This window comes from Meleagris gallopavo, chromosome 12 (assembly GCF_000146605.3).
Source record: "Meleagris gallopavo isolate NT-WF06-2002-E0010 breed Aviagen turkey brand Nicholas breeding stock chromosome 12, Turkey_5.1, whole genome shotgun sequence".
NCBI classification, from domain to species: Eukaryota; Metazoa; Chordata; class Aves; order Galliformes; family Phasianidae; genus Meleagris; species Meleagris gallopavo.
The window spans coordinates 2,513,273-2,536,894 of record NC_015022.2 but is presented as its reverse complement, the minus strand read 5'-3'; the positions used below and the strand labels follow the sequence as shown (position 1 = coordinate 2,536,894).

At 38.4% G+C, this 23,622-nt stretch overlaps 1 protein-coding gene across 1 annotated transcript in view; it reads right to left on the bottom strand.

The window, feature by feature from the left end:
- Positions 1-23,622, bottom strand: part of LOC100539104 (unconventional myosin-Va) — a 40,719-nt gene that overhangs the window by 10,067 nt on the left and 7,030 nt on the right. The window contains exons 3-17 of the mRNA XM_031555206.1: positions 23,352-23,563; positions 22,264-22,420; positions 18,555-18,794; positions 17,832-18,080; positions 16,609-16,702; positions 15,648-15,796; positions 14,804-14,917; positions 12,488-12,634; positions 11,696-11,749; positions 10,868-11,095; positions 7,176-7,276; positions 6,546-6,626; positions 4,513-4,711; positions 2,289-2,363; positions 618-711 (exon numbers count right to left, since the gene is read on the bottom strand). Coding sequence (XP_031411066.1) covers positions 618-711; positions 2,289-2,363; positions 4,513-4,711; positions 6,546-6,626; positions 7,176-7,276; positions 10,868-11,095; positions 11,696-11,749; positions 12,488-12,634; positions 14,804-14,917; positions 15,648-15,796; positions 16,609-16,702; positions 17,832-18,080; positions 18,555-18,794; positions 22,264-22,420; positions 23,352-23,563 — 2,194 coding nt within the window. The remainder of the gene's footprint in view (positions 1-617; positions 712-2,288; positions 2,364-4,512; positions 4,712-6,545; positions 6,627-7,175; positions 7,277-10,867; positions 11,096-11,695; positions 11,750-12,487; positions 12,635-14,803; positions 14,918-15,647; positions 15,797-16,608; positions 16,703-17,831; positions 18,081-18,554; positions 18,795-22,263; positions 22,421-23,351; positions 23,564-23,622) is intronic.

The following is a 23,622-nucleotide window of genomic DNA, read 5'->3' as shown; positions in this document are numbered from 1 at the left end:
ATACTTTATCTTTTTAACATTATTAATCGCTTTTAACAATTACAATGGTTTTACTTATGCAGAGACACGGCAAGCTCTCAGTCTCTTCAGTCTTGAGAATCTAAGGCAACACACTTTGAAGCTCATAAAAATAGAAGTAACTTAGTCCATATCTGAGTGCTCTCATACCCAAGTCTCACCAGGGCAAGAATGAAACCTCAATCAAAAAAAGACAACCTCAGCATTCTTGGCTCCAGTGATAAAGAAATTCACAATCAAAGAAAAACTGGATGTACTTTTTCTGTCTGGTTCTTATTTAATATCGCTTTCATCTTGACAAAAACAGATACTATCTTTGAGTACACAAATAGGCCAGGTAGCATTATTTTTAAATGGCTTCCACCTTCAGAGAAACATCAACCTCCTCTTACTCGCTGCTTTCAAATGATGGCAAATTTCCTGCAGCTTTATAAAGGAACAAAGGGAGCCCTGAGTGGATCTCCTGTTCCTGGAATCAATCAGCAGAGGCTAATGCTGCTGAAGCCCTCACAACCTCCTTGCCACTACGACAGCTAGATATAATGACAACGGGATCACAAAATGTAAAACAAAATCTTTCTCTCAAAATATAAAAGTACCTTCAAGTTCACCAATCTTCTTAGCAAATACTTTCAATTGCTTCTTTAATTTGCGAACAGTTTTGTCTTGCTTTTCAAGTTGTTCCATCAAATCCTGTCAATTAAAATAAGAGACAGATTAAGGTATAAGAAAATGCCATAACGTGGCATAAAATCAGTGCTGTTAGAATCTAGAAAGTGGTGAGGAAAGCTGAACAGTGTTGCCATCCGCTGGCTGAGGTTTACAAGCTGGTACACTGCCTATAACAGAAGACAAATATTGCAAATGTTATTAAGTTGTGTAGCACGACAAGGCAAAGCTCTGAGGCAGGTATACTCTGCAAACACTCAAAACTAGGTCAGTTCTCATGGCAAAAGGCATTTTGCTGCAAACATCTCCCTAATGCTTCCTCCTTGCTCTTCCAAATGCCTCACTGACATGATTTTCTTTATTATTTAACAGCTGTCCTGTATTTCTGCATCATCTACTCATGCCTTCAGGACTGACTCATTATTCAAACTTACTCATTTTATAAGAACATGAAAGAGATATATGCAAAAAGAAATTAACTTGCCTTCACATTCACCAAAATCATAAACCATTCAATATACGACAGATCTTATAATGCTCTCTATCATTTAGCATCATCACATTTTCCACATTTTCTTACACTGAAACTGGGATTTTAAAAGAACATCTTTGTATTCTGTTCTTGAACAACACCTGGTACCTAAAAGACCTATTATTGCAATAAAGCAGTATTCTTCTTTCAAAAGAACACTCTCCAGAAAACTTCTGTGACCTGTTGTGGAAGCAAAACCTCCAGCTCAAAAAAATCTGAAAGCCATTCCAGAATAGGCATTTGAAAGAAGCTTTTAAGAAATTTACTGTTGTAAGTATGATTCTTCATTGCACTCGTAAGAACAGAGGGGACCACGAGCCCCTTGCATTAGAACTATCACCACAGATACTGCATCTTTCCTAAAAGAAAACACTACACAAATTAACAGATGTCACATCTCAGTGAGATCTGGAATTTCATAAATTACATTCCTTCAAGTTCAGGTATGCTGCTATCTCTGTTTATCATTTTTAATTATTAATGCAGATACATTATTTTTTTATTTCCAATTCTATCCTTCAGATTTCACATGTTTGAAAAATATTAATTACAGATCTCTGTAAGTATTTTGATTCAGATTTATTTGCTCCAGTTGTCAGCACTGTAAGGAGAACTCCAAAAAAAATGAAGGCTAAGATTTGGCTACTTACGTTTGCAGGCATTATTAACCTTAGAAGCATCTGTATGATCAAGCCTCAATTTTGCTGAGCTGTATTTAAACGTGTCAAAGTTTTAAAGCAAAGAGTGGACCTGAAAATTGAGCATCTTTTGCATCACGTACCTCCTTTTCAAGGCGTAGAGGCAGAATTAAGTAGAATTAAAAAAGAAACTGCTTTGCTCACAGTGCAAGACATATTAGTAGCAAAACTGTGCATCAAAAAGAGACACAGATGACACAGAGGACACTAAGACTAACAAGAAAAGCAGTGAAGAATATAATTGGCATCATGAAGCTCTCTGCAGGGGATTTCCTTTGGAAGGCAGAAAGGGAGGCAGCCTGCTTTTTAATTAGTGCTCCATAAATAGCAAACGAGACAACAAGGAAGCAGGATTCATGTGATCTACATACAATCATCCGTTTGTAAAGGGAAATCCGGTACGATTGATACTTCTTGGGTTCATCTGCATACAACTCCTCATAAAACTGTAAAAATAGGTACAGGATTGTTTTTCCCCCTCCCTTTCAGACACTAATACTTCATTTAGCACTATATAAATGCAATCAGATTAATGCATGATCAAAGATCTCTAATTTGAAGCAGTTTAGTTCTTAGGTGTGGTGCTGACTCCAGTCTCTCCCAGACAGAAGCTAATGCAGATGAGGCACACAAGTCAGGTCTTTAAAAAATGGGCAACAGTAACACTGTGGAAGTCTGGGATATAATCTTTTCAAGACTCTGGAAAGAACAGTTTCTTGTGCTAGTAAAGACGGGATTGCAGTAAGTTCTGCTATGCTAACATCACACCTGGGAAACCTGTAAATTATTTGTACTCTGGGGCTAGGATTGAAAAAGAAGCCTATTCCCAATTTGGAGCAGATCTGCAATACTCAAATATTTGTAGTGAAATACTAACAAATGAGTCTATATTTAACAAGTAAAATTACATTCACTGCATTTGTAAAGAAAGAAAACTCCTCTGGGATGTAATTACGTGACTGTTGTCTTCGGAATTCAGTACGTGATGAGTTGTTCTGTCGGTGGAAAAAAGGCTAAAACTCAGAACACGTGACTAAGCAGCAGGAGGGAGCTGTCCAAGATGGAAACATTCGCCATTTACCTTTTCCAGTAGGAGTCAGTTCCTACTGAGGTACATGTATAACATATTTTCAATCAATTTTCCAAGAGCTATTAAGCTGAACTGGATATTGCTCTGAACCTCGGACCTAAGACAACAGTTTTACAATGAAAACTTCTGTAACATATATAAGCAGAAAAGACTCCCTAAACAGCACCTTGTCTTGTTTAGAGAAAGCAATGCCACTCAGAGCTCTGAATTTTCTCCCTGAAGTACAATGGCTGCTCCAAAAGTAATGCCTCTTATTTTATTATGTTGATCACATCACCAAGGTTGATGTTGGTGCTACAGCAAGAGAGGTTGAACCTTCCCACCAATATTCCATTACAAATTTTGTTGCTGTGTGACAGGTGGCAGCAGAGGGCAGTCTGACAGAATGGTGTCTGACATGGAATTACATATGAAGCAAAGGGGTGGAACTGAATTCCTTCACTCATCAACACTTGCTGAACTTTTATGGAGATCAAACAGTGGATGTGAGCACAGTGAGGTGCTGGGTGGTACACTGCAGCAACAACACTATCATTGCAGCTGTGACACAGGTCTCCTCCATAGCTGCAGATTTTTTACAAGCACAGCACACAGGCTCTTGTTCATTACTGCTGGCAAAAATGCATAGCTAATGGTGGTGACTGTAGAAAAATAGTGTTTTGAAGCTGCAAATCTGCTCTATCAAACAGTGCTCTTGGTGCTATTTATATTTGTTCTAGTTTCCCTGGAAATAAATAGGAGGCATTACTTTCAGAGCAATCTATGTAGCCTAGAGCATTCTACTAAAAAGAACTTACACAGAGGAACTCCAAGCTAATGAACAGTGATAAGACAATGATTTTTCAGCGTGGGCTGAAAATTTCCCCAGAAATGAACTAGCCTGTACATGATGAACATATGCCTTCACAGGAAAAGGTATTTCACCTGACTTCTCTTCATACAAAAATGAAGTACAGTGAACAAGGAACACCAAACACCCAACTAGTTAAGTTAGTTAACTTCTAACTAAATTTCTTTTTCTGGAGCAACGCACTGAATACCTGGAGCTCATAACACAGTGGATAACCTGTGTAGCTTCAGGCAGGGAGGGAAAGGAGAAGAAAAGCTACACTGAAGAATTAAAGAACTACATCAGCATTTTTCAACAAAATAATATTTCAGAGGAAACTCCACTGCTTGCCAATAATATTTTTTCTTTTTTAAGTTCCATGCATATCAATGATTCTATTTAGGAATGATTAAACTCATTAGTTGAAACCAGCACTTTTGTACTGGGATTCACGAGCTTTTTCTATGCTGCGAACTAAGAAAGTTCTCAAAATGATATGACTTAATCAGTAGTCACTAGTTTCTTTCTTCCATTAGCTTATCTAAAAAAAAAATAAAATCCCTGCACTCAAGCAGCTTTTTCACAGGAGGCTGCCATCTGAAAACCAGTGAGTACTTACAGGCACAGACAAGCTTGTAAGACTCCATGCCTGCTCCAACAACATCATTGCCCTTACCAAGTTCTCATTTGTCAGCCGGGTGATCTCATGCTGCAGACTGGCTTCAATGCGGGCCTCTGGGGGCAGCTGCAGATTCTGTGCCAAGAGCTGCTGCTGGCGATTGTTTTCTTCCTTCAGACTTTGGATCTCACCTCGCAGTGACTCCAGCTCATTCTCGTGGCTCTTCTTCTGCGACTGCAGCTGAGACTCCAGCAGCCTGAAGAAGTTGAGCAGCAATTGTAAGATCACACTTGGTAAGACATCCCAAATTCTCAGAGGGAGTTTAGCTGCTGCTCAGGAACAATTAGCAATGGCTTGCAAAGGAAAATGAAAAAGGCAGAGTACTCTTTAAACCCTTCAGTATGCCTTCTAATTAAATTAAGTTTGTGGGATCAAAAAGTGGAGAGAAACTAATTGTGACAATGTTTTGCATTTCCTTTGTGATGGAGCACATACTGTGCATGGTACAGCTGAGAATGTGGCAAGGAATGTATTGCTACGCCTTCACAGACTGCTCCTGTTTGTAAAGGGGCAAGAGAGGTTTTACCTCTACCCAAATCATATCAACTGTGTAAAATGACGACAGTCTATATACTTAAGCTAGGTTTCTGCAATACTAACAAAGGAAAATCTTTTTAGAGTTAACTCTGTTCAGTCAGAAACCATTCAACTGCAATTAACAATAAATAATCTTTATATTCTAACACGAAAGTAAACATTTTGAAGAGGCCTGTCACAGAATTGTAGGGCTTGCCATTTGTGCAGGAATGGTTAACTAAAGAACCAAACCCAGGACCAGGATCCAGGAGCTCTGTTTCACCCTTGCCACTGACTTGCTCTTTTCCCTCGGGCAAATCACGTCTCAAATTCTTCTTATGTGAAACGGGAATAACATGCAAGAGCCTCCTTCAAAGCAGTGCTGTGTGGATTAACTCATGTTTGCAAGGTACTGTCCAAGAGCTCTGACTCATTATTTCATAAATATACACACACAGGAAGTGACACTACTGGAGACTGGTAGTGTTCAATTAGACAATCTTTCAGGGTTTAAATATGCATTAGGCAGCCACATTTATTAGTAACCAGACAGATCAAGCACGCGAGGGCAAATAGTCGTTTACCTGCATTGCTCTGCCATTAATACAAAGCTTGTTGTCTCTACAGTGCTAGGATGAAAAGGATGAGGCGCGGAGCGCTCACTCTCACACGAGCATTCTGCTCTGCAGAACACTTGTTCTAAGTTACACCTTCACAGACCGTGTTAGGTTTAGAATTTGTAAGCACAAGGGAAGGAAAGACTTCAGTTAGTAGCATTCGCTGCAAAATAGCTCCTTCTGTAGTTACTGCTACCAAATGTGTATATTTAAGAAAATCAGCACTGCAAATGTGTTGTGCCAGGACGTGACCAATGACCATTTTGGAAGTCTAGGATATGTTACAGAGGCTCAGTCACACACAGAGAGCAGAACTGCATTTCCTAACCAGGTGAGCTGCTCAATGACCAGCATGCGGTTTTGCAGCAGCCACAGTGACTGTACCAAGGTCTGGCCAGCACCACAATGAACTAACAACTGCTTCTCTGCTTGTGGGCTCCCCTTCTTGTCTGCTACACTCTGGATCTTGCATAGAGAGGTGTGGGAGAATAATGTTACATTTACTGAACCCAAGTCAGAATAAAGAGAGCAAGACATAACTATTCAGAAGTTAAGAATATGCTGAAATTATTCCAACAGTACATTAATTTTGATATCCAACATAAAGGCAGACAAATGATACACAGTTAAAAAACTCTTCCCCTTGCAGATCTTCTGGCATTTTACAGTCTATTTTTGTGCAAGTATTCTTGAGAATTACCTATTCTTTGTTGCCACCATCTTAGCTTCTCAAATAACATAACGTGGAAAGCCAAAAACTTTGGCAATTAACTTTGAGGAAATCCAACAAAGATTTTTTCTAAGCAAAAAAGAAATACTGTAGCCAAAGCAAGGGGCACAGTTAGCTAGAAGAGAAGGTGCAAATGAAGAAAAAACCATTCTGAGAAGTCTGGTAACCTGTTGGCTTGTTTTAACCCTTCATAAACCAGCCAAAGTTCTCCGTCCTCATTCAGCATATGATAGTCCTGGGGAGATTGCCTTCCAAGAAAAGTGTTTAAAAAAATACAAGAGAGATACATGATGGTGATGAGATGACATGTTAAGGACATTACATACTAAATTATAGTTACAATAAAAGAGAAAAAACAATTCTATAAAGCAACTTGGAGAAATACCTCTCCGTTTATAAGTATTTCTTCCCAGTGATGAAATTTAGCTTGTGGCATTAGCCCAAGTGTTACTCAGTTCATGCTGTTACAATATACATATTATGACAGACTACCATGATTACTACTGGACAAAAATAAAAAAAACAGCACGTGGAACAGAACCCAGTTTGAGCAATGTAGCTGATTAAAGACTAAGAAGGTGCAAGTCCAGGAATCATGATTTGACATGTCCCCATTGTTTCTTAATCCTTTCAAATATTGTACACAGCAGTTTTACTAATCAAATCAAATTATAACCCCAAATACAAGTGTTCTCTATGCATTTACACTAAGGTGGATACAACCTATTGAACATGATATGCTCAGGGTATCAGAGCACACTGCAAATGACTGTAAATGAAATAAAGAGAACATGTACCTGTTTGTTTCCTTCAGTCCAATATATGCCTGTGCTATTTCCCCTTTGTCTTTCATCTTCTGCACATCCTCCAAGAGGATTGTAGAATCTGTCATGGTATTCTGGAAAAGAAATGAGGATTTCCAGGGTAAATTTAACAATGTAATTGTTCTTTGAACCCATGTTTTTGTCACGTTACTCACATGGGACCCTACCCAAGCAGCATGCTAGAATGAGTTTGGGTACTTCAGGAACAAGAGTTTAGTCTGTAACTTCTAAAACCATTTGGTATATCTTTTAAAATGACCGCATACTACATGCTGAAATATCATCTATCTACTGATTGGGTACATCTGTACACCTTGTTTCATTATTTTATCATCTAAAAGAAAATGAAATCATGGATTTGCATTTGGTTAATATTACTATATACTGAAATTCAAGCAGCATAATTTTGTGACAAATTTATAAATACAGCTTAATTCTGTTTTAAATTTTATTTCTAAATCTCATAAATAAAGTCTTCACATATTTTCAATGCTCTGACAAAGCAGGCAATAATTTACAAGGACTGGAAATTTTTTAAGCTAGATATCATCAAAATATAATTTTTGTTTCAGTTTTGAATGTTACTATGGCACTTTTGCCTTTTCTTCAGTAAAACTTGAAATAAATAATCAGTGTTTGCAGTCAGCTAAGCCAGTCTGATCTTAGTCATTGCCATGCATAATTACCAGAATGCTCTAACAAATATAAGAGCTGTAATTCTGACTTTTCTTTTTGACTTTCAAAACAATTAAGTGCTATTTTCCTGTGTAAAATTTATCAAAGGAACAACTCTGCAGGCGTAAATTTTGGAGAACAGCTCTCTTATGCCTAATACAATTTGTGTTATCTAATATGAAAACCAATAAAACATATAAGCTGCTCAAAAAATAATTCCCAACATTACAGTGAGATCTTTGTCAGTTTTCTACAATTCTTTCAATACTCAGTAAAAATACTGTACACTGCCAATATTGCCTTAGCAACATGTATTTATTACTTCTGTGCTAATGAAAAAAATGCTAGTTACTCTTACATCCTCAAGAATACTCTAATTGTTACAGTTGTAACACTTAGCACCTCTCATTTAAAGTCAGTTTGGTTCCTCATTTTCCCAAATATTCTATCTACAACTAAATTTTCTAATCAAACACTCAGCAATTCCTGTCTAGTATCTGCAGATTACAACTTGAGTCCTGACTGTGCTCACTGCATGTCAAAGGTAACAAACACCATAAAGTAATCTTCCTATCAAGGAATTCTTTTGTGAAATGTATAGATTTTGCTGTAGAGATCTGATTTGTAAATCACAGTGCTGCTCCTGCTCTTCAAACACATTAAGCAAGATACACTGATTGAGCCAACCAGACTGATTCATGGATCTTTCCTTTCACGTCCAGGTTAACATAAACCAACAGTGCAAAGTTGTTAAATCAGCTTGTTTTGAAGCAACTTATTTCCTTGTGCAGAAGGGGAAGATGGGGATAAAGGAGACAAAAGAAAGGGATAATGAGAACGGTTTTTCAATAACAGCAAAGTAAGGAGTAAGAAGAACTTCAAATACATCAAGCTGAGTGGTGCAGTCGATACATTGGAAGGAAGGGAAGCCATCCAGAGGGACCTGGACAGGCTGGAGAAATGGACCCATGAAAACCTAATGAGATTCAATAAGGCCAATTGCAGGATGCTACACTCGGGTCAGGGCAATTCCAGGTATTTATACAAACTGGGGTAACATCTCCTTGAGAACAGTCCTATGGAGAAGCACTTGAGGGTCCTGGTGGACGAAAAGTTGGACATGAGCCAGCAGTGTGTGCTTGCAACCCAGAAGGCCAGCTGTGTTCTGCGCTGCATTAAAAAAGGGGTGGCCAGCAGGGAGAGGGAGGTGATCATCCCCCTCTTCTCAGTTCTTGTGGGGCCCCATCTGCAATAGTGCATCCAGGCCTGGGGCTCCCAGTACAGGAAGGACATGGAGCTCTTGGAAGGAGTCCAGAGGAGGGCACTAAGGTGATCAGAGGGCTGGAGCACCTCTCCTATGAGGAAAGGTTGACGGAACTGGGCTTGTTTAGTTTGGAGAAGAGAAGGCTCTGGGGAGACCTCACTATAGCTTTCCTGTACTTGCAGGGAGCATATAAACAGGAGGGGGAACGGCTGTTTACAAGAGTGGATAGTGATAGGACAAGGGGGAATGGTTTTAAACCGAGACAGGGGAGGTTTAGGTTAGATATTAGGAGGAAGTTTTTCACACAGAGGGTGGTGCAGCACTGGAACAGGTTGCCCAAGGAGGCTGTGGATGCCCCATCCCTGCAGGCATTCAAGGCCAGGCTGGATGTGGCTCTGGGCAGCCTGGTCTGGTGGTTGGCGACCCTGCACATAGCAGGGGGTTGGAACCAGATGAGCACTGTGGTCCTTTTCAGCCCAGGGCTTTCTATGATTCTATGATACATGTATGCTATATATGAAAGGCAGGGAAATGATAGCACAAGTATTTGTCACTGTTTGTTTGTTTGTTTGATTGCATTAAATAGTTCTGGTTAACAGTTGTAGAAAATAACATGTACCTTGTCCTCCTGGCAATCAAATTGGTAGGCAAGAAAGAAGAGGAACAAAACATTAGAAAATTTTGTCTGAGCTGCAGCTGTCCAATCTAATAAATAAACTGTCTGTTACCCGTCCCACTGGTCATCTTCACATTTTCCTCATAACTAATGCAAAAACAACAATTTGGTTCCAGCATCGCTGAGAATAAGTTATTCAAGGATTTCTATTCAAAAATTCACTTATAGTGCTAAAAATATCATAGGAAAATGAGTTTTGTTTGCTTTATAATTAAATCATTTGAAACAAGATACGTACACCTCCATGCATCACAGACTTTCAACACATTTTGGACAAATACAAACACATTTCTGCAGTAAATGAAGGAAAGAGAAGATGTATCTGTTAATTCCCTTCTGCAGTTACAAATGCTAGAGTTCAGTTCAATGAAACTGATTAGTTACTAGTTTAATTGATACCTTTTCAGATTAAATAACTTATATTCAAAGCTATTACTTTGCTAAGTATCTCATCAGAATTATAGCTTTATTTTATTATTATTTTTTAGAAAATACACTTCAGGGGATGTGATCTATTCTTCTAAAACACGTCACCTATCAAGCAATAATATGGATTTCATATATCTTCATAGGTTATCTTTATAAAATTTTATTGCTTTTTGTGTGCAGTCATTTATGAGCCCGCCTAGATTTAGCAGAAATTGATCCTCGTATTTCCTGCTGGACTATTAATTAAAAAGAATTCCTGACAACACAGTAAATTTCCCAGTCAAACTACATAACTCACTAGAAATACAATACTGCTCCAAACGAGAATCATTTCTGCATCATTAAAAGAGTCTGGGGAGATCTCGGCCAGACAGTCTGTATTTGACAGCTTGCTATGATCTTCATGAGAAGCTGGTAGATAAGCCCAAGGTTGGTTTATTAACAGTCTCCCAGTTTGGACTGCCGCAATTTATGCACTAGTAGTGGATGAACAGCTAACACTTAGGCTTTGAAACGTAGATAATTTTTTCTGCCTTTTCAAGCAGGCTGATAAATTAAATAAGGCACGCGAGTTACACAACGTAACTTTACTACCCAGTGAACCTCTTGACTGGTATTTACCTTGGGTTGAATAGCTTCTTTCTGGCTAACCAACTGAGACCTCAGGATAAGCACTTCTTCCTTCCGTACTTCCAGTTCTTCGCTTACTGAAGTCAGCTGATCCAGGAGAACTCTGTATGCTGGAGCACCAGGAGCAGTTACTTCTGGGGATCGTGTTTCTGTGAGGGCCTTCTGCAGCTCGTTCAACTCATTCTTCAGTTTTTTATTCTCAGATTCAAGCTCTTGACGCTGCAAAAATGGAGACAATTCCATCAGCCAGCAGCATGGCAGAAAAGCTGAGCAACTGGAACAAACCCAACAATCCCTCCCCTGTTCCCAGCTGCATGCCCGATAGGATTTCACAGATAGGGCTACCATTAGACTGAATGGTAGTACAGGTAGATTTGAAGGGAAAAGAAAAAAGAAGCAACAATCCTTTTTTCTCCTATTCTTCCCTTAATAACAACAACAACAAAGTAAGCTCCCAAAACAGCAGCCAACAGGATAAGAAGATCCTGCATCATTCAGGGTTACTAAGAAATATTTTAATTGTTAGTGGCCTAAGGTATGTATCAATTTAAAGAACATGTTTGGAATACAGAGCAACATTTATCACTCTATCTTTGCTCAAATTAACTTGCAAGCTGCACTAAGCTCCAATCATACACTCCACACCTTAAAAAAAAAAAAGGTGATCTTACAACAAAACACTTTCTGGGGAATTTTAATTCTAGTTTTTCTAGCTAATATTCTGAAACAGCAGAGCTGATGTAACGTACTACACCAGCACATATAATTGTTGGCAATATATTCACTAGAAAATAACAAAGAGCTCCTTCTTAGATTTACCTTGAGCGATTCATACTCCAACTCTGCACCTCTTATTGGAGGCCTTTCCTCCTCCTGTGAAAGAACACAGATTAAGTGTGAAAAACAAAGGAATAAGCAAAATAAGCAATCCTTTCTGTTGGGGCAGGAAAAGGAAAGGGAGCTGAAAATTTTTTCCTATAGAACTGAAAAATGCTCATTCTGGTACTGCTGAGCACTTAAGTTGAATATTGGCATGGTCTCACTTAATTGTGTGTTGAAGACATATAATTGGTTAATGTAAATAAAATCATGTTCCTGTCACAGATAATGAAACAGAGCCAATGAGTGCCAGAATGTTTAAGATATTCACTGTTGAAACAAATGCCAAAACTAGTTTAATATTTTTACAAATACTTAATGAAGCCACATGAGAGAATTACAATTAAAATCTGCTAAGCAAGCTTGTCTAATCTCAGCATTTTGACTCTGCTTAAAGCACTTATTCTGCCTAAAATTACCAATTACTTATTCTCCCCAAAATTTAAGTTGGTTGTTATATTTTCATTCCTCAATAAACAAAACACCAAAGTCCCAGTGCATTTGGTTCCTTTTAACTTCCATCATAGGATCTCAGAAACCTTGGAAAAGTAAATCATCAGTAGCTAGTACTAAGTCCTGACAGTACTGAGTACCAGGCATAAAACGTGTGGTAAAATAAAGCAAGTACTAGGAGAAGAGAAGGACTTAGTAAAAGCCAGTCAGCATTTGCACAGCTGATATTTCATCAGAGATACTCTGCAGTCAGCATTTGATCAGCTAGAAGGAGGACACCTTAGCTTTGGCACGAAGAGCCTGTTCTTCCTTTCTGTCCAGTTCATCCTGCAGGGATTGCTTTTCTTGCTCCAGCTCCGTAACCCGTTTCTGCAGCTTGAGGAACAGAGACATGTCCAATGGCGCCTTTTTCTCACTTGGCTCCTGCTTTAGGAAGAACAGAAGGAAGTCAAGACGTATTCCACTTCCAGAGCTAAAGGAAGATCTACTGTAAGTAAAAAAGGGAAAACAGACTGGGGAAAAGAAATGACACACAGAAATGTTACTTGATTCTGAGAGTTCACTACTGGCATCTAAAACGTTCCATCAGCTGTCAGAATGCTATTTCAAAAAAGGATCTACTCACATAAAACATATCTATGCCTACAGCCTAGCAAAAGGAAGCACCAGGGACAATCTAGCAGACAGCAGTCTATAATTAAGCATACCTTTTAATCTTACTTGTTTGGAGGGGAAGGAGAAAAAAATGTCTGTGGTTAGAATCATTTGGAAAGCAACTGGAAACCAATGCTTTTTCTGTTTTTTCTCCCCATTTCAAATTATCTCTCCTGTGAGTTCTTCAGATACAGAGAACTCTCTCTGACGAGTATAGGTTTAGATCCATGACTAACCAAGGTAATTTAGTGGGATGACATAAAAAGGTTCTAGGAGATATATTTCATGCCTTTTTCCTTTTATTATGCTAATTAAACAGCCTGTTCTGGGACTAGCTTTCTCAACATTTTCTGGGCAAGGACCAGCATTTGCCATCTGAAGGTCCATAAAAAACTGTTCATCAGCCATTTTGTACTTTATGTAGCAAGAAGATTAAAGCATTTACTATGAAGTGCGCCGTAAAATTTTGAAGCCTAGAAAAGGAACTAGAAAATTAATAATAATGACTTAGCAGATAAGCAAGTACAGCCATTTCCACTTCATCTCTCACTGCTGAGAGGAAGGCTCATAAACTACACTGGCAGCTCAGGAAAAAGAAAATGGACTTTCAGGTTGCTGGCTTTATTGTTTCATAATGACATAGTGTCTGTTTTTGTGGTATGGTTTTGTATCATTACTCCCTTAAAATTAACAGCATATATTAAAGAGAATATAGATTTAATCTTCCCAGTGCTGCACTTATTCATGCTACTGTTACTATTTTTTTCTTTCCATTTATGTTAAGAAAAATAAAATCACCAAAATTGGCTCTAGAATAACAACTAAATGAGTCTGTTAGCCAAAAGAAAAGATGCTATTTGGCTTGTAAGTAAAATCCAATCACACGCAGTTGCACTGTCCTTTTCTGAACTGCCTATAAAGATGGGAGCATCTTTCTGAAATAATTTTGCAAGGTGGAAAATGTAAATGAGAAAGCAAAATTGTGAAAGATACTGCTCAGAATACATGTCAGCATGAATGTGTTGTGGTGTTTGCATCCCTGGTGGAAAATCACTTTCTGAGGATGCTTTCAAAAACAGCCTGTAAAACAAGTCATGGAGATAACTAACCTAGAGAGAGGGCAAACAGAGGGAGCTCTGTGATTGCTCACAGTTATAGAAATCTCCGGTATGCACAAAAAAACTTTGCATCTGCCAACTGCCAAGCACAGTCAGAGCACAAACCGGACAGCCTGTTGCTGTGTTAGTAGTCCCACTCCTGTGGGACTGAGAGGGACAAAACGTACAGTTGCCTTGGAATATACAGAGAAGGCTTGGAGATGCAAAACAATTATTGATGGTTATTATTCATTAAAGAGAATCATATTATTGAATATTTTAAAATAATCTGTGATTTGTGTTACTCCATATTCCAAGGGATAGTATATTTTCTGAGTTTTATTTGTCTGTGTGAAACGGAGAAAAAACGAATTGATGTGAGGTTCTCACCCCAAACAGGGAATACATTTCTTGAGCATCCTAAGAGTGCAGCCTGCCACCTTGTCTCTTTTCATCCTTGAAATATATGGTATACAGACTTCTCAAGAACTCTCATTGGTTTTCTGAGTTCCTACTTTGTGGTGAAAAGTTGATTGTGCTTATAAACACTGGCAGGCAAATGTTTTTCCAGATGCAAAACAATTGGAGGACCAAGTGTTTACTCTGCATTTTTCTGTGATGTGAAAGAATTCAAAGCATTCTTTCACAAAGCCTTTTTAAATAGAATTACAGCTAACTACAGAATGAGCTACTCTCAAAAAGGAATCGGAAACTAGACAGATTTAGCATTAGATTTCTCAATATATAGTGTTCACAAGCACATACACAAAAAAAAAGAGATAGGAATGAACTCAATCATTGATCAATGAAAAGTTCTGTTGTATTGTTTTTTTTTAATCATTACCTCCATCCTCAATGGTAAGTCTTCTGCTTCTGTGATCTCAGAGCTAAAAGTATATTCAGATTCATTGCTACTGTGAGTTGAATCCGTTCTTTTGTGTCCAGGCTTGGGGATGCTCTGGAATGCAAATTAAACAAATCAATGCCACTGTATGTTTTTTTCCTGTGACTGTCTCTTCATACCTAAAACTTAGCTTGTAATATATTTGGTATTATTCCACAGCTACCACAATTTACAAGTAAATGTACTTGATTCTGGTCTCTTGTGCAACCTAAATCTATGAGAAGTAGTTCACAAACAAATCTATGTAGACAGATCAGATGCTATGCTAACAAATATTGCTGCAGGAAGCAGAATCAAGCAGCAGTGCAGCATTTCGTGGGAAAGAAAAGCTCATTTTACAGGAAAGGTTCAGTCAGGGTAGAAAAACACAAGCAGAAATTCTTTAGATTTCCAGACATTGGAGTGAGGAACATTTTTTCGTCCTGCCCATATAATATTCGTAGAGCTATCAAAAATTTAATACTAGCTCAATGTGGTACAAATAGCCTTAAACGTGTGAATAACTTCAAGGCAAAGTAAGGGCTGAGGGCATATGCATTATCCCTAGCAAAGACCAAGCAGAAATTTAGTCTTTTACCACAAAAATGAAAATAAATGAGAAAAAAAAAATCAACTATTTTAAATGCATTTGTTTTGCCTGAGCAAATCTTATTAATCAATAACTAAAACAACAAAGTCTGTTTTCAGGTATAGTAAAAACTAGACGGTTTTTACAAAATTACACCCATAGATTCTAAAAACATTTGTGAACAGCTTTTGACTTCACACATGTTTAGCCACTCACCACCATTAAGTTCATTTCATCCTTGAGATCATCATACCGCTCCTCCAAGCGGCTGAACTCATTCAGCAGGTTCTGATACCGTAACCTTTCATCATTCAGGTCTAGCTCCAACTGCTTCGTTTCCTCCACTAGCTTCTTCTCCATTGTCTCTGTCACAGAGAACAGGAACCCAAAGTGAGAACTCCAGTTCTACCTATCACGCAGCTCATCCATCCTGTAGGTATAGGACTGCACCAGGAACATATACAGAATGCATCCTGCTATGTGAAGCAGGTTTGTGGTATTTGTGCTTCTGTAGGCAACGATCAAGCTAGATATATGAAAGACCAAAGACTTACTGCGATAAGCACAGAATGGCTCACTCAGTCAGTTTTTCTGCTTCTGGCTTTCATTAGCAATGCCAGGAGGGAGAAGGAAGAGGGACCAGGCCAACGTTGCATTATTTCAAAAGCAAAATGTGAGATGTTCTACAAGTCAAGCACTCCTCATCACAGCTGCTTCCATCATAATCTTCACATCTAGAGCTATGGTTTTCTGGCCACTGTCTGCACAGTGGTAGCAGCAGTTGCCACAGCAGCTGGTAGGGCTCAGAAATTTTGGCTCAAACTTACACCTTTTAATGAGGAAAGCATCAGGCACTCATGTGTCTGCCTACACAGGGACCACAACATTTGCTTTCACAATTAGTAAATCACACTGGAAAACTGTGCTGCAGTAGATTCATTGAATTAAACATCAGAGCCTTCTTTTACAAGGTAAAACTTTGCAACAAGAATCATCACCTAAAAGATCCTAAATTCACAGTGAAAAACTCAAACGGTAAATATTTCTGACATATGAGAGTTACAACAAAGAAATTAAACCATTAATCTAATAAGGAATACAAAACAGCAGATTAGCCCAATTTAGCCAGTAGAGTGTTGCTTTACAAGCAAACATGAGCAAAGAGAATAGCACCAACCTGTTATCTCCTTTGCTTGGTCATGGATGCGGCGGTTCAGCTCCTCCTTTTCTGTTTTCAGTAATGTGTTCTGCTCTTTCAGTTCTGATACCAGCTGGAGAGATAATAAAATATCTGGCTCAGAATGCACTTCATCTTCCTTCAACAGCTCCAACAGCAATTACATCCTTGTTGTAAGAGTTCAAATATTTAGGCTTTTAATGGTCTCTCAGAGAATTAAATCTGTGGGCTAAGTTGTGACATATTCATTTCTCAAATTACTTTCCTATATACACCTCACCTCAAATTCTCCCACACATTTTGCACTTATTCCATTTCTGATCAGATGCCGAAACTGCCTTACACTATTCCATTATGCCATAACATTTTCCAGTGAAGTCCCAAAGATGTAATTTATTTCTTAAAAAAATATCTTCCTAAAACAGGAACAGATTTGGTAGCTCTCTTGTATATTCCTTTGCATTTGTTAACACAGTAATCTAACATCCACCCAAAAGCTGTGCCACTTCAACTATGCTCAGGTTTGCCAGTTACTCATTTGCCTCTGTTTATAGATATATCAGATTCACTCTGTTTCATCAATTAGTATTTTTTCTTTTCATTCAACTAGTCTTGAAATGCATCATGGCAGCACCACATAATGATAGAATGGCTCTTCCAATACTCAAAACTTGCTCCATATCAACAAGTAACTGTAACAGTAAACAACTTGTTTGCTAGATTTGTACTTAAAGCACAGATAAGGGGTTAGTCAAAACCTGTTTAACTAGAGTGCCTATACATACGTGAGCTCAGCAGGCTAATTATTTAAAATAGACAAGATTTAAGTAGGTACTCTTTTAATATGGTGTATGAAACTGATTTCAGACATCTATACAATTGTACTCTCTAGGTAGGTAAAATGATTTCTTTGTATGATGTGCTATCTTGCACTAATTGAGTGAGCTTGGGTATTCAGATTGGCAAATTCTTTCAGTATAAAAATCTGAATAGACCAAGAACATGTATTTACACACAATATGTAAATTTAATTTACCATATTCTTCAAGTACAGGTGCAATTATTTAGCTATCAGACCTATTTATTGTTGTACAGCTATAACACTAATTAAAAATACTGTTAAAATACCAGACATACAACCAAAGCAGTTCAGTCTGACAAAACGTGAGTGGACACCAAGTTCCTGTAAGTCTGTTCATGCAGCTGAGACTGCATAACCTTACCTGCTCAGTTTCATGTTTGTATTTGTCTGCCCATTCCTCAATTGTCTTCTTCTCAGTCTGAGTCTGGTGCAGCTCCTTCCGGAGCTTGGCAATCTCCTCCTGAAGGCTGAGAACACGATTGGTTGCATTCTTAGCTTCCTCTTCACTCATACGAAGCCTCTCCACATCACTCCGAAGCTTCTCTGTCTCTGTACTGTATGTGATCTCCAGGTTATTCATCTTCTCCAGCAGAGATTTGTACTCTTTGTTCTTTGCAAAACACAAAAGAGACATCGTAGCAGTTGGAGAAGTTCTGGTTTAAGGAATCTTTCTGGTTGCTTACAGAATATACCAAGACAGGGGAACAAGAGAGCAGTTCTCTCCTTTTCAGTTCTTTTTGCAGGAGAACTGCTCAAAGAAGTGACAGAACAGTCCAGTCTCTAAGTTTACACATCACTGTATTAAACTAAAATCAAACGAAGAGCCCACAAACACCAAACTTCATCACATCACCTTCCCCTTCAATTGAAAACTGGAGTGCTTCCTATGAAAGACTGAAGCTAAAGGAGCAGATGCTTTCTCTCAGTGCTTCTGAGAGATACAAACAGGTGTTTGAAGATTTCAGTTCAACTGCTGTCTACTTTTCTCTTCTATCAGCATTATCAGCAGAGATTTGCAGTGAATACCCAGTGCTACAGAAGAAAAGACAAGACTTCCAAACTGAAAGTCTTCCCTGAGCTTTACCTGTTCATCAATTTTCCGCTGCAGCTGCATGATCTTGTTCTCCAAGCCAATGTGAAGCTTCTTGTAGCGTTCCACAGACCGAGCCTCTATCTTCAGTTTCTTCAGCTCCCTCTTGGCCATCATGCGCCGGTAACAGCATTGCAAGTACACGATTGCCTTCAAGGTCCTATGGTAGTGCACTCGAGCCAGCCAGCCTCTTACATGTTTCTGAATAATGATAGACTTGTGCTCTCGAAGCATCTACAGTTCAGAAAAAACACCAGAAGTGCTATTAGAGTTACACCTGCTCAGTTAAATCGACTCCATAATGAAAGGTGTAAAGATGATGTAAATAGAGACACCTTAGTTTGAAAAGAGAAACTGCTGGCAAAATGTAGAAGAAATGAATCTGAAATGAATTTTTTAAAAATAGAACAGTAAAAGAAGACAGGAATAAGGAAGACAAAAGAAAATAAAAAGAAAAAAAACAGAATTAAGAACATGGAAAGAACCAGAGACATGTTGAAGAACCAAGCATTCATTTCTGCTGATGTCAGATCAAGCAAATTACAAAAATACATTATACCTTTTGTCAAGATTACAAATTCAATCCAGATGACTAGAATGTTTTTTACTGTCTCTTTTACTTTTAAACTTCTTAAAAGCATTGACATATGCAGCACAGAATTCATCAATACACAGCATAAAATCACTGCACTTGACACACAGTGCAGCTATTACACACTATAACCCAAAGAACATTACAGCAGCTGTTAGTAAGAACAGCCATACCCTAAGATGACTGAACTACAAGTTCCAGTACGTGTTCTTTTCTTTTCTTTCTTTTTGCTTGCCATTCCTTATACCTGTCAGCTGGAAAAATATTTTTCTATTTATTTTAACCAGAAATTTTAGACTGTAATATTTCCAATGCATTTGATGGCACAATTTTCAGTTACAGATTTGAGATGTACAAAAAATAAATAATTAGTTGTAACTATTTTTAAAAAGTCACTTTAATGAAGCATAATCAAGAAATCAGCCAGAGATTTCTACTAGGAAGATTCTACCATGCATTTCTGGATCCTTCACTCATGGATCCAATCAGTGATCCCCTAGGTCTGGAGCACCTGAATTCCTGTAGACCACAGCTATGCTGGGAGAGCATGTCTAATCCCACAAGGCTTCCAGGACTCTGAGAACTCCAGAATTCATTTAATAAAACTTCTGCAAATTAAACAGTTTATTCTAAAGAGCAAAACTATTTAAGATCTTGTGTTACTTACTGGATTTGGCAGCTTAAAGATCACACACAATTTCACATTCTTACAATGATTTACCACAAAGCTGATAAAGCAAACCAGTACTGTAATCAAATTTTATTGTATTTTACACTTCTTAGCAAATGAACTGAAATGTGTTAAAAGCATTACATTTTCAGATCAATGAATTTGAAAGGTTCACTGGCAAATAGCAATATTCTAAGAAATAGAAGCTTTCTGCCTTAGCATTCATTTTTAAAGAAAAAACGAGGACTTGAAATACCAGTGTTCAATTCCAAAGCACAGCTTGGTAAGGAAATAGATCCCTAGAAACTACAGCAAGGTCAAAAGCCAAAGTCCTTCTGACTGCGAGTAACACACTTAGCACTCCTGCCTCCTCCATACGTGCTTCCTGAAATAGTCTTCCAGGTTACCCACAGATGCCCTAATAACTAAGATACAACTAGCTTGCAGCAGCATTGTCACCTGGAGCATGAAAGCAGCAAGTCCCATAGAGTACCTCCATTGTGCAGGGATGGTCCTCATCTGCCAGTGAATTCTCACACCCATGCAATCCAGTGATGAAACAGTACACTCCAAAGTGAGAGTATCAGAAAAGTCACTTAATTTATCAGGTATTTTCTCCTGGAAAATATAACCTGATAACCTGATACAAAAGTTCTGGAGGAACTAAATTCCTTCTCAAGCGAACAAGCACATTGCAAAGTCTCAGGCAGAAGCTTTCCCCGGGATGTGTGAAACAGATGATTCAACCATTTTAAATTCCTTCTGTTAGTCATGTGACTGCCAACCTGTGTCCTCTGTTATAAAAACAACAACAGATACCTTTCACAATCCTAACTACCAACACGGGCACCATATATTATGTACTGTCACAGCTCAGCCAAGGGTGCAGTCACAGGACAACCTTTCAGTTTCACTCAACTGCAATCACCATGAACTTCAGAACAGATGTGTTTACCTCTGCATGCACAGCATGCAGAGCTTGTGCTTCTGTCTCTGGACATCCCTGTATCTCAGCTTTTGTGAAATAGCAGCTTTATGAGGACGATATCTACATGCCACAACTCAGATGCAGTTAATGCACCTTCCACCTGTGTTGTGAACTTTGTGTTTTACTGTGGTGAACAATTCACTGCTCAAGGGGGAAATTCCCTGACAGGCAAATACAACCACTTCATATGGTGATCCCTCCAGAAATCCACAACAGACTCATAGAATCATTAAAGTTGGAAAAGATTACCGAGATCATTCAGTCCAACTGCCAACCCACCATCACCCTGCCCACTGACCCACTTCTATTACCAGGGAATAAAACGGATCTATAGAACATCGTGCTACAGGACAGATGTAATATATTCCACTGACATGACTAACTTCAGGTCTACAGAACCATCTCCTGCAGATGAACCATTTTCCTAAGGACAGCCTTTATCCCACATTGTGCTGTGACCTACATCTTGCTGTCATATCTGTCAGCAGTCATATCTGTCAGACCATGGTTATGAACACATATATTCTTACAACATAAAATACGGCTTCTAATACTGAAGATGTCAAGAATTCTAATTAAAAAAAGCAAAGACCCTCACAAAATTGCTGAGTCAAGCAAAGTAAACGGAGCTTAGAAATTCTGATCAGGGATCGCTTGTTTCCAAACTTCCTGGTAAGGATGCTACTTCAAACTGTTCTCACAGAGAAGTGCCACGCAAGCTGGCATTTTGTAATCAAATCATCTGAATCATCATAATTCTGTTTCCAGTTCTATAACCATTGAAAAGGAAATTATAATTTCCTTAAAACAATTTTTATTTTTTATCAAAGACAGTCAAGAAAATGTTATCATTATTGCTAGGGCAGGATTATAGCAATTTATCTCCAAAATGAAGCCAACATCAACACAAAAAAAACCCCACAAGAATTTGTCAAAGTTTTAATCTGTTTTTTTTCCAGGTATCTCCTTGCTAACACTCATGTCCTTCACATATTCTCTCAACCCTTACACAGTTTTACAGATTCACTGAAATTAGGAATGGAATAGGAATACTACCACATCATATATGCATACTTATGTGAGCAATGCTGATTTGGACTCACGAAGGCATATCCACACAAATCTATTTTCAGTATTTATTTTAAGTGCCTCTACATTCCATATAACAAACAAAAACACCTTCTCAAGTCTGTAAATCCTTGTTAGATGCTTCACTCACTGCATGGAAAGTCTATGCATTCATATTAGATGACAATGTGAATACCTCTGAAATGAGTAGTTCATTGATTACAGTATCAGAACTTTCTAATTTCCAGGTGCTGCCTCTCCAACCATTTGTTTGTGCATTATGCATAACAGCATGTAGGTTCCCAAGGGGACACCAGAGAGCAGCTTCATTCTGAAGGTACGTGGAAATAAAATTAGAGTAAAGGAGTAAAACATTATTTCTTACCATTTGGTACTTGTTTCTGACCAAGTAACCTCTTAAGAGAGCCTGAAGAGCAATAGTAGCATCTCGCATGCACTGGTATCTTTTGCGGACCACATACATGCGCTGGAACTTCTGAATAATGATGGCAGCCCGTGTCCTCCGTAGGAACTTGGCATAGCTATGCAAGAAAGATTACAATACCTGTAACTGTTTTCCAATTTTTTAATACTGGTTTTTACATCTTGTAAATTACTCACTTTCTCAAGAACTACATACTTCCCTTGAGTTTCTTCCTAGAGTTGTCAGCAGTACCACATACTGACTTGCTATTTTACTGTACAGCAGTACAACAGAAAGATGAACAGAAACCTTGCAAGGTTTTCCAGGAGTTGTTTTCACTTGTTCTAGAAAATGTGCTACAGAGTTGGCAAAATAAATTCAGTTTCGTTTCTCATCACCTCTTCTCCAGCTTCAAACTTATTTCTGCTTCCAAACTTTCTCTCCTAAACTCACCCTGTAGAAAATGTTTGCTCATTCCTGGACCTGGTTCATATATGAGGAAGATAACTGCAAATCATCATGACATAAGTCTCTCTTCAAAGGTAGATGCTTACAGTTTTCAAAACCATCTTGTCTTTAATGATGCCACTTTCACTCCTACTCTTTGACTCATGCAGGGCCATCGCTCAGGAGTAAATCCAAATGACTGTGGCTAACCTAACTCTCTTCACAGCTGCACTCTGGTTGACAAATCACTTCTCTAGCTGCACAGACCCAGCCAGGAGCAGATATGGAAACTGGTCAGTGACAATTTAACCAGAAGTCCTGCTTTACCTCACTTGCAGACATATCTCCTAGAATTTCATTCTGCTCCCACTAACAACATACTGTTCTAAGCATCATCTGGCTAGGGTGCTATCGTCCTCTTACAAAGGTCAAAAACAGGCAGGAGAGACACACTCATTATATTCAATTTCCTTAATTTTCCTGTAAAATCATTTCCTCTCAGCCAGCATAGAAAGGAGAGAGCAAATATATCACATTTAAATGTCCTACTTAAAGGTATCTGAATTGAGGCTAGAGTGGATTTTCCCCAGAGTATTGCTTACCATCGTGCTTGGTACCCTCTGACATATCTCTGAATGGTGATGGCAGCCTTCCTCATGCGCATGTACTTCTTTCTCATCAGCCAACCTCGGATTGTCTTTTGGATGCGGATACAGGCAGCTCTCAACTTATCTGCCCTTATTTTTTCAAGATAGGCTACTTGACCAGCCCGGAAAAATATTTTTGTCTTACCAAACTGGTACTTATCCTTGTCCTATTTTCAGAGGTAAAAAGATGATCAGTTATAGCATTAAATGTTAGCAGATTTAAAAA